This window comes from Hippoglossus hippoglossus, chromosome 2 (genome assembly GCF_009819705.1).
Source record: "Hippoglossus hippoglossus isolate fHipHip1 chromosome 2, fHipHip1.pri, whole genome shotgun sequence".
Classification (NCBI taxonomy): domain Eukaryota; kingdom Metazoa; phylum Chordata; class Actinopteri; order Pleuronectiformes; family Pleuronectidae; genus Hippoglossus; species Hippoglossus hippoglossus.
In genome coordinates this window covers 8,827,343-8,838,049 of record NC_047152.1, presented here as the reverse complement: position 1 = coordinate 8,838,049, position 10,707 = coordinate 8,827,343, and the positions used below count along the sequence as shown (strand labels likewise).

The window sequence follows — 10,707 nt, the reverse complement described above, 5'->3', positions numbered from 1 at the left end:
AATTTACCGTAATCTTTATATATGTTTCTGTTTTTTTCTATCTCTCCCTTTTCATCACTATTGAACACTGACTTGTTCTTGTGATGAATGCAGGACCATCTGTTGAGTATTAAACACACTCATGTGTATTTAAATGAATACATGTGGAACTAAAAGATGTGCAACTGTATTGAACTTTATTTTTATGAATAATTCTGAGCCCCTGCCCCCCACAATGTCTGTGCAAAGCATAAAACATCATTTCCCACTGCACAGCCAAAGATCCTAATTATTCTCCCTGATAGACACTGACACTGCTGATGAAACAGCTGATTCCAAAGCTTCTCTCATTTCTGAAATGATTTCAGGGCACGAGCCTCATGAAGGGGCGTCCTTTAAACGTTCTCGAGAAAAAGAGGCGATGGAGTCTCCTGAGATTTGTCCAGTGATGGTGTGTGACGGAGAGAGGAGGAGACAGGCGACAGGTGGAGGAGAAATGATGTCAAAGGAGCAAGAGAGAGAGAAACTATGAGAGAGGGTATTTCATGTTTGATAAAGAGATAGTGGAGATCAAACCTGAGGGAAGATTTCAACTCGGATCTTTTCAAGTTCCACAGCTTCTTTGATTTCTCCATCTTACAAACACCTGGATCAACAATGCTGCACATCTGGCTTCTTCTCCTCTCCGGCCTCTGCCTCCACCAGTTCTTCCTCTGCAGGGCCGAGGAAGGTCTGGAGTTCCCCAACTTCGACGGGAAGGACAGAGTGCTGGACGTGAGCGAGCGCAACTACAAGAAGGCTCTGAAGAGGTTCGACCTGCTGTGTCTGTTCTACCACGAGCCGCTGCCGGCCAACAAGGGTCTGCAGAAGAGGTTCCAGATGACGGAGCTGGTGCTGGAGGTAAGAGGAGAATCCTTTCCAACGAGTCCCCCTTTATATATTATTATTATAAGTAGTATCTAACTTTATATATGATGAATTAATCATGTACTGTTTTAAAGATCAATTAATGAAGTTAAAGAGTTAAATTCAGTCCAGGAACCAGGTCAAGCTGACGTATACCTTGTCAACAATGTTCCCTTTGTCTTAGATTCTTCCAGCCATCTTTTTCCTACAGACATTCCATTCATCCTCCCTCCCTCAACTCTTCATCCCTTATCCTAACCCTCATCCCTTCATCCTCCCTCCCTCCCTCCCTCATCCATTCATCCCACCTCACTCAACTCTTCATCCCTTACTTTAACCCTCATCCCTTCATCCTCCCTCCCTCATCCCTGTCACAACTGCCATGATAAAGGCAACCTTTAATGTCACAGATAATCTATAACACTCAGATACAACTCTAACTTGTCATAAGTCATTTTGTTTTCAGCAGATGTTGAGTTTCTCATTGTTCGTTTCACAGAGTCAGTGTTTTACCTTCACACTCTCTGAAACTGCAGCAGTGGTTTTATTCCCATTATTCTCGCTCCTCTGTGGTTCACAAACATCCAGGGATATGGATTCTAGGTCAATCTGTTAATTAGAGCTCGACATCCATCAAGGATGTCAAAGACAAGTTTCTGTGGATCAGTGTATTAAACAAGATAATATTTATGGCTCAGTTTGTTAATTGCTCTGACGTTTTTCTGTGTGAACAACAGCTCACAGCTCAGGTCCTGGAGAACAAGGACATCGGTTTTGGGATGGTCGACTCCCAGAGGGACGCCAAGGTCGCCAGAAAACTGGGTATGAGTAGAACTCGGTCTCTATTCTACGACAAAAATTAGAGACTCCTGACGTTCCTGTCCCTGCACACTCCTGATACACTGAATGTACTTTTATCATTATGGCAGTAACATCTTTCTTAAAGACTCAGACGTCTCCTGTCTTTAGGTCTGGAGGAGGTGGGCAGCTTGTACGTTTTCAAAGATGACCGCGTCATTGAGTTCGACGGCGAGCTCTCAGCAGACACACTGGTGGAGTTCCTGTTGGATGTGAGTAGAGAATGGATTCTCTCATGAAGTGAAGGAATCCTCAGGCAGTTAAGAGCTGCAGCCTCATTAAATACTTATAAATGATGTAATTCACAGTAACTCAACTTCCAGCAGGAAAAACATTCATGTTCTTTTACCCAAAAAAGAAGATCTCTGACATTTTCATACAAGTAAAGAAATGGTTGCCCAGAGGTAGACTGGTAGGCTGGACTCTTTGCTGCCCTCTAGTGGATGTGTTGCTTAACAACCATGCCAGCGTAAAGGACGTATAAAGATATTTTCATTTGTAAAGGTAAAAATGAGTCTTTAGCAGTTTCCTGCTGTTTCATTTTGCTAAACCGATTGAAATCGCTCCTGGTTGGGGCTTCACACTCAACAGGCCACATGGGAGCGGTGTTACTTCCGTCAAGAACACAAATACGTGTATTTCCCAAAATGTGGAACCATTGCTTTGAGCCTTACTGTGTTTCTTCTGCATCCATCCTACCTGTGTTGTACTGCCCCCCAGGTGCTGGAGGACCCGGTGGAAATGATCAACAATGCCATGGAGCTGCGAGCCTTTGAGAGAATGGAGGAGGACATCCGCCTCATCGGCTACTTTAAGGGAGAAGACTCATGTTAGTTTATCTCCATGTGGTGTGTGTCTCGAGCTGTGTCTCAGTTCGGAGGCGGTGACTCCGATCGTGGAAATCCTCCGGACCGTCTCATTTGGGCCTTAGCGGTCTATATGGGCTGGGTAGACCGCGTCCTCCACAGGATGCAGCCCCTGAATCCAGACCCTGCAAACGAGTAAATTAATGCACTTGTGTTTGCATTTCCACAGACGGAGAACGTGTAATGGATCAGAAATACATCTCGCTCTCCACTAAAGTCGCCTCCATTGCTTCCCTCGGCTCTAATGGGGTCTAGAGGCTAATGCGGCTCCATCAGCCTCTAGATGGCCATTAGTGCCATGTATCCTAACTGGGTACTAAAGGGAAACCTGATTCCAGACTCTCGCTCGGCCCCATGAGAAGCTCTAAATAGCTCCTGCCTAGTGGGTCAAACTGCAATTATAGCTCCTCTCAAAAAAAGGTAGAAAAAGTGAGATTCTGTGCAGGACGATGTTATCTGGTCCAATATGACAGAGGCATGAAGTTTCATTAGGGAGCCTATCTCTGCCCTGTGATAGGTCGGCCCTTGGCGGTGACCTTGTTGAGCCACGAGCGAGTTACCAGCGTATAAAACTGTATTGAGGGAGACTTTGTTACAAGGGTGACGACCGTTCAATCATGACGGGAAATTGAATGAAAAGAGTTCCCCTCCCTGATAATACTGGAGATTCTGTGAAGAACGCGAGCAGAATGTGAATGAACGTCTGTTTCACTTGACTCTCTGTGTTTCTCACTGAGTTTCTCTCTCTCCCTCGCAGACTTCAGAGCTTTCCAGGAGGCCTCAGAGCGTTTTCAACCTTACATCAAGTTCTTTGCTACATTTGATAAATCTGTAAGTCTTCATGAACAGAATTAAATCCTTTGATTTGTCTCACGTACACATCGCTTTCCAACAGTATTAACATTATGGGGAATATGACTATTTGCTTTCTTGCCAAAGGCTCAATGAGACGATTTACTGCTCTTATATTTGTACAGAAAATGTGAAGCTGTTAATCCTATATCCATTCTCTCCATCCATTATCCATCCATTATCTATACCGCTTATCCTCCGAGGGTCGGGGGATCTAATCCCTGCTGCCAGCGGGCGAGAGGCGGGATACGACCCCCCCAAGTCACCAGCGTGTAGCAGGGTCAACACACAGACACAAGCATTTACACTTACTCAGGAGTGCTCATAGAAAAACCCACAAAGACACGAGGACAACAACTCCACAATAAAACACAGGAACCTCGTTAACAACTGTCCCCCCCCCCCCCCCCCCGACACCTTTTTATCCACCATCAGCACTTTATTGTTTTTTCTAGGTTTCCAAACATCTCTCTCTCAAGATGAACGAGGTGAATTTCTATGAGCCGTTTATGGAGGAGCCTGCCGTCCTGCCGGGCCGACCTCTGACAGAGATGGAGATCGTCGAGTTCGTCAACCAGCACCGAAGGTTGATTTCTAACCGTTTCTATCATTTAAGGGAGATTTTAAATAGCTATAAAAAGAAGCTCACACATTGTGGTGTGTATTGATGAGAAGGTGTTGTTCACAGGGCGACACTGAGGAAGCTCCGGGCAGAGAATATGTTTGAGACGTGGGTGAGTCATTGCTTAGTGTATTTTCACTGAATTGATTCAAACTTGTTAGAGCTGCCACATGATGATGAATTTGGAGAATATTCTCAGACTGTGAATCAGATCTTTTACTGTAAACTCTGTTTCCAGGAAGACGACATGGATGGAATACATATCGTTGCATTTGCTGAGGAAGAAGATCCAGGTCTGGACCTCGAGCTCAGAGCTTTCAGCCTTTTGGTTCCACTGTTAATTGTCTTTTTATTTTGCCTCTGTGTAGCAGTCGGAGGCATTTTGATTCAGGTTTTCTGAATGTATGTACGTTGGTGCTTTCATCTGTTCCTCCTGCTCTTGTGAACCTGATATCTCTTGAGGAAATTTCTCTAAATTTGGTACAAACATTCAGTTCAGGACTCAAAGATGAATTAATTGGGCTTCGGTGGTTGAAGGTCTTGTGAACATCGTAAGAACAGGAAATCTTTTCAGTTTTTTACTTAGACTCACGGATTAACTGTTGAGATCTGGGTGGTCAAAGGTTAAAGGTCAAGGTCACGGCTGAGGTTCCTCTGCTCTGTTATTCACAGATGGTTATGAGTTCCTGGAGATCCTGAAAGACGTAGCCAGAGACAACACCAACAACCCAGAACTCAGCATCGTCTGGATCGACCCTGACGACTTCCCTCTGGTTCTGCCTCATCATTAGATCACATTTCTAAAGATACATCTGTACTCTGTGTGAACCTGGTTTGTCTTGTCCCTCCAGCTGACCACCTACTGGGAGAAAACCTTCAAGTTGGACCTGTTTCGTCCTCAAATCGGTGTTGTCAACGTAACAGATGTAAGTTAAGAGTAAGAATCTCACTGCATCAAGTGTTTTTACCGTCTGCGTTGACCCTCCTGTGTGTTCCAGGCGGACAGCGTGTGGCTGGACATGTCCAACGACGAGGACTTGCCCACAGCGGAGGAGCTGGAGGACTGGATAGAGGACGTCCTGTCAGGGAGGGTGAACACCGAGGACGATGACGAGTCTGCCGATGACCAGGAAGACTCCGACAGCTACGTCGAGGAGGACATCTACGAAAGTCACGACCAAGAAGGTGACGATGACGGTGACGACTAAACTGAAAGTCCTCACGGTTCAGACATGGGTCAACTTGACTGGCACATTAGAAACAGATTGTTGATAGTAGATGAATTAGTTAGGCTGTTAAAACAGAACCGATTAAAGGTCATAAGTGTTGTGATTAACTCAGTAAATATATGAAACTTTAACAGTCAGAACATAAAACGGCATTGAAGGAAAGTATCTAAAGTACGTTTTGTGATTGCAGCCAATAAAAGTACATCTTTTACTGTGATTTACATCTGATGTGTGAGTGAGAATCAATCAGACTCTATTTGTATAAAACCTACATACAATTAATATAATGTGCTTATGTGCTATAAGGGCTCTCTGCTCTAAGGTGGGTTCTCCAGGGTTCATGTGGTAAAAGCAAATATGATCAATAACTAAGACCATTAAGAGCTTTATAAAGCAGTAAGAGTCTAAATAAATATTCTACGAACACACACTTCACTTCTCTCCCTCATTACCAAGCTGCACACTGACGCTAGAGACGGCAGATTGGCAGATTTTCTCCCCCTTGGATTGATCACCTTGAATTATTCAAACACCAGTGAATAATTCAGCGCTGTTTTGCCCCCTAATGGGAGCAGGGACGTGGACAGTGAGGCTGGGGGATCACAGGGTGTCCACCGGGGGTCCTACACGCTGCTGAACCACTGGACGGGAATAAATGATAAAACAGGGGCCATGCAAGAGGATGGGATGCAGCGCGGTGCAGCGTTCACACATAATCCACAGACAGATCAGTGGGTGTCGATCTGTGCATTTAACTGGGACTTGAGGACATGTCACACTGTCATGAGGAAGAAGAAGCAGACGTGTGAGCATCAAGTGTGAGGGTGTCTTACATGTGCACTGCGTTTACAGAGGGCATTAACACTGATCCCTCTCTCACACACTTGACAGGTTCAATGTAAAACAGCAAAGAACCAGGACAAGAGAAGGTGTCAGGTGTGACACAACTAAACCCCAAAGAAGCTGCAGCCATTTCTGTTCATGCCTTGATCCGCACATAACCAACTCATTACCCAAGAGATAGAGAGGGAGGAATGAAGGGAAGGAAAAACATTCCATTTAGATGCAAATGCTCCTCATTTCCCTCTCCGTCCGTCTCCCTCCTCCTCGCCTCGGCCCAGAATGCATCAGGTGGGCACGGGAGGGGGAATAAACCGAGGACAGATGAGCTCCGACAGCCGGCCTCGCTGCCTCCGGGCTCACGCAGGGATGAGCTTGTTCGTTTTCGGCGCAGGACACTGACACTGACTTTCATTTATCCACGAGGCCTGGCCGCGCAGCTCTGACAGCCAATTACCACCTGAGCTGGATGACAACAAAACGCCACCTAACAGGGGCCCAAAGAGGAGAAGGGGAAGTTCTGCTCTGGCGTGTCAGACGGCGGCAGCAGACACTTAATGGGCAGCGACAGAGGTGAGCGTGAGCAGCCTCGAGCTGGAGCGAGAGACGAGTGCATACAGAGATGCTGAGGATTACGACCGGAGGAAAGAAACTGTACAAGGGAAACTGAGCCATTAAAAGAGAAAAATCGATTTGAAATACACACATTTTAAAACAACTATTGGTGCTGTAGACTTTCTCACTTCAGCTTCGCAGTTTATCGTTTGTTTGGAGGGAAAATGCAACAAATACAATCATCAATCGTAAAAGTCTGTTTTCTGTGGAAGCTGAAAAGTTTGTTATCTCATTATCTCAGGATATAAATGTCAGTTTTCTGGGATAATGGGATAAATTAAATAGCAAATGAATGTATTATTATGTATTATGAACTGTGAACTACAGATAAACAGTCTTGGGTTAAGTTAACTTCCACTAACTAACCATGTTGTCAGTGTAATACAACTTTTTCTCTATCGGACGTATTTGCTGCAGAATACAACGACATACTGCAGTTTTACAAATGTTCATAAAAATGTTTATTTTCTTAACAAATGCTGAGAGTGTGAAACATGTCTTACATTGCAACGTCACATGATCATCATCAAGCTGTCCGACGTAAACGTGACACGGGACTGTAACCTGGCAACGGCGTGACAGATGGTGGGGATGAGGAGGGGAGGGGTGGTGGGGGGTGGGGGTGTCGTCATATGGAACACACACACACACACACACACACACACACATATACATACATACATAGAAACGTGCATGTTTACATAAATAGATACAGTGTAAAAACAGGAGGTTTCATACAAAGTTGACATGTCAGTAGGTTCAAAATACGACCAGTGGCAGGTGCAGGTCAAAGAGATTGAAGAGGAAACAGCAGGACGTGCTTTGTCCAGTTGTTTCCAGATGTTTTGACAGCTGCAGGGAACAGAGAGATTGGGCTTCTGTGTGAATCTTCACCTTAAAGCTTCCCTCAGGCAGATAAACCGACAGTACTCTGTTTACCAGCCAGGGGGCAGTAGGGCACAGCCAGACAGCATTAGCATGTTTATCAGAGGGATTCTCTTCTGCTGAGTTGACAGATTGAGTCATTCTATTGGGTCAAACTATTAGGATGATAAAGTGTCTTTTAAGTGCCATTAGCTTCATTTCTCTGTGTTCTGGCGAAAGAAATAATAACAACAACAGAGGAAATCCCTCCTGAATGGAGAGATTCCCTGTGAGCGTGTTTGTTGTGGGAGACGGGCGGAGAGGAAAACCAGCCGGTCCAGTTGCGAGGCAGGTTCCACCCTGTTTCCACCCAGCTCCGACTGTTCAGACATTATCATCTCTTACATATTTTACAGGTTTGCCCCCAAACATTAAAATCCTACTTTAAATACAGTAAATTCTCTTGTTGTCTCAGTGGGAGAGAGAAACAGGTGTTTAGTTTCCTTTGTCTCGATAAACCCAGTATAAACTCAACTTGATCTCTGAGGATCTGTCATCTCTCTGGCTCTCGTCCTGTACTTCCTGTTTCTCTGTGAAATAAAAGGTATAAATATCTGGCAGAACCTCTTTTATAAGCGGGCTTTTAATGTGAAAATCATCAGGAAGTCTTTCATTACTGAGAGCTGAATGATGAAGGGAACACGATTCTGTTGTTATTGTGGAAATATATTAAAATTGACCATATTAATCCTCTAGACTGGACAGTATTCAAATAACAGGCTCTGGTCTGGAGGCGTCAGTAGTTTTTGACATTGTTGTGTCGCTCGTCCTCGCTGCCCCCCCCCCATCATGTCGGGCAGGTGCGTTGGACGTGAAGGCCCTGAGCAGGTCACTGAACCGAGGAGGCAGGGCAAACGTTTGTGGCCACGTATCCATCCAAGTGTGTCTCTTCTGGTTCATTTTGCGTTCACCCAGGTGTTTGAACTCAGCGTGTTGTTTCCCCACTGGAGTGGAAATACTTCCGTTGCACCTGGAGAGGAATCGTGCACCAAAACAAACCAAGTCATCCAAATAAAAGGGTGGAAGTGTTCTACATGTCGAAGGCTGACATCTCAAGTGTGGCACGAAGGCCGATCCAGAGCAGTGAAGACGTCCTGAAGGAGTCACGAGAAAAGGGAAACAGTCCAACGTCCTTTCAGAGCAGGATGAGACGATTCATTCCAGAACTTGAAATGAAAAGCCTTTACTTCTCATTCACAAACACACATCAATGTGCATTTAATGCAAAATCTGATTGAAATTTAGTTTCTTTCTCTTTTGGGGGGTTTTCAAGAGGAAGAAATCCATTTAAAGCATCCAGATACTTTCAAATGTTGTAGACGAGATGGCAGAGGAGGGGAGATATTTGTCGTGCGCTTCAAATATGAAAATCCGAGTCTTTTCCATCCAGTTCTTTGAGATTCTTTCTGTCTGTCCCCTGGATATAAAGTGACAGAGGCAAAACAAACAAGTCTCTGTGGGGACGTCAGAATCCTCCAATGTTCCCATCTCGTTTGACTCCAGCATCTCAAACACAAAAGGAATGAGTGATTGTGACACACACACACACACACACACATACATAAAGTACGTGCACACAAGTCCACGCATCCAAACTCCTGTGAACACAGTCCTGTGCTGATTCTTCTTTTCATCCCAATCAAACGTAAAAAGATCAATATATTCAAACATGTGTGTGATATATAGATTCATATATAATATATAAAAATTCCAAAAAAGTAAAAATAAAAACTGCAAACCCAAAATGAAAACATTTGAGAGCAATACAAAAACAAAGTGAGGAGTTAAAGCGTGGTCCTACACGGAGGTTTCAGACTGTAGCCGCAGCACAAACTTGTGAGACTTGGGGTCGATGAATTCCTCCGACATCTGGATGTAGGGGATCCTCTTGCACGTCACCACCAAGCTGAAGTCCACACACTTGAGCAGGAAGATGGTGCCGTCGTTCAGGCCGCTGGTGACCGACACCTCGCTGACCAGCGTCCACTGGCGCGCCATCCAGTGGTCGCGGCTGTACTGCAGGGTCGGACCCGGGTTCAGGTAGCTCTCCAGAAAGGCCTGAGAGGGAGGAATGGAGAGAAACACGACGGTGTCACGTCTAAGAACAAGAACACGTGTCAGTGAGAACGTTTACATGAGCACTAGTTTCCTGGTTATGAGGATTATCCAGAACAAGGCCGATTGCGTCACAGCGGCGCGATTGGACATTTAAAGTATTGTGAGCGTCGTGTGGTCCTGACCTTGGGCGTCATGTTGTTGGTGATGCAGAAGGCCAGGTGCTGCTGGATGCTCTCCATGCTGTGGCAGTGCTGCTGCTTGGTGGTCCGCAGGTACTTCTGCAGGGCCCGAGCCATGGAGGGGAAGATGGCCTGCGCCGCCTCCCGCGGGTCCATCACGTCCCCGGGAGCCTTCTTCTGCTCCTCCTCCTGCATGCGCTTGATATGTGTGAACGCCTCCTCTACTGCCACCACCAGACTGGGAGGAAACGAAGCTTAGATTAGGATTTGAACTTGAAACACGATGCTTCCTCTGCCCTGGGCTAAAACCTCTGACCCCTTTTCCACAGTGTCACTCACCGTGCTTTGCGTTTGCGGACACGCCTCTCGTGCTCCGCATCCTCGTAGTACAGCTCGTTGTGGCTGGAGTCTCTGCGACGGGCAGCGGCCGCGATCATCGCTCGGGACTGGGAGTGGGCGAGACCCGCTGCTGCGTTGTTCCCCGGGCCTGTCGGGGGAAAAAGACACAGTTAGATGCTGGAAAGGAGTGAAGAGGACAGAAAGTGCAATGTGAGGAAACAAGCTACATTCAGAGCAGAGGGGGAGATTATTACTGCACATCTGTAAATCCTAATATCACAAACCCAGCAGCTGAAAGGAAAAGCCACACAAAGCTGTAGTTTGTAAATTGACCCGAGCACGAAAACACTGATATTCAAACACTCCCATTACTCGGCCGCTCGGGGCCTTCGGGAGGAGCCGGCCCTTGTTTTAAATAAACGTGAACTTCAGAAGTTTAG

General features: G+C 45.8%; 2 protein-coding genes across 3 annotated transcripts in view; one reads left to right on the top strand and one right to left on the bottom strand.

The window, feature by feature from the left end:
• Window positions 1-376: 376 nt before the first annotated feature.
• LOC117774746 (calsequestrin-2-like) lies at window positions 377-5,742 on the top strand. The gene is made up of 12 exons (XM_034607374.1): window positions 377-879; window positions 1,623-1,707; window positions 1,855-1,955; window positions 2,464-2,572; window positions 3,367-3,440; window positions 3,917-4,047; window positions 4,150-4,195; window positions 4,322-4,376; window positions 4,756-4,856; window positions 4,935-5,009; window positions 5,082-5,377; window positions 5,408-5,742. The coding sequence occupies exons 1-11, from the start codon at window positions 637-639 to the stop codon at window positions 5,289-5,291; spliced, it is 1,230 nt and encodes a 409-aa protein (XP_034463265.1). The 5' UTR covers window positions 377-636; the 3' UTR covers window positions 5,292-5,377; window positions 5,408-5,742.
• A 1,462-nt stretch (window positions 5,743-7,204) lies between these two features.
• Window positions 7,205-10,707, bottom strand: part of LOC117774552 (vang-like protein 1) — a 31,565-nt gene continuing 28,062 nt past the window's right edge. For both annotated transcript variants that reach the window (XM_034607064.1, XM_034607073.1), the window contains exons 7-9: window positions 10,268-10,415; window positions 9,932-10,166; window positions 7,205-9,749 (exon numbers count right to left, since the gene is read on the bottom strand). In XM_034607064.1, the coding sequence (XP_034462955.1) occupies window positions 9,489-9,749; window positions 9,932-10,166; window positions 10,268-10,415 (644 nt within the window). In that variant the 3' untranslated portion in view covers window positions 7,205-9,488. The remainder of the gene's footprint in view (window positions 9,750-9,931; window positions 10,167-10,267; window positions 10,416-10,707) is intronic.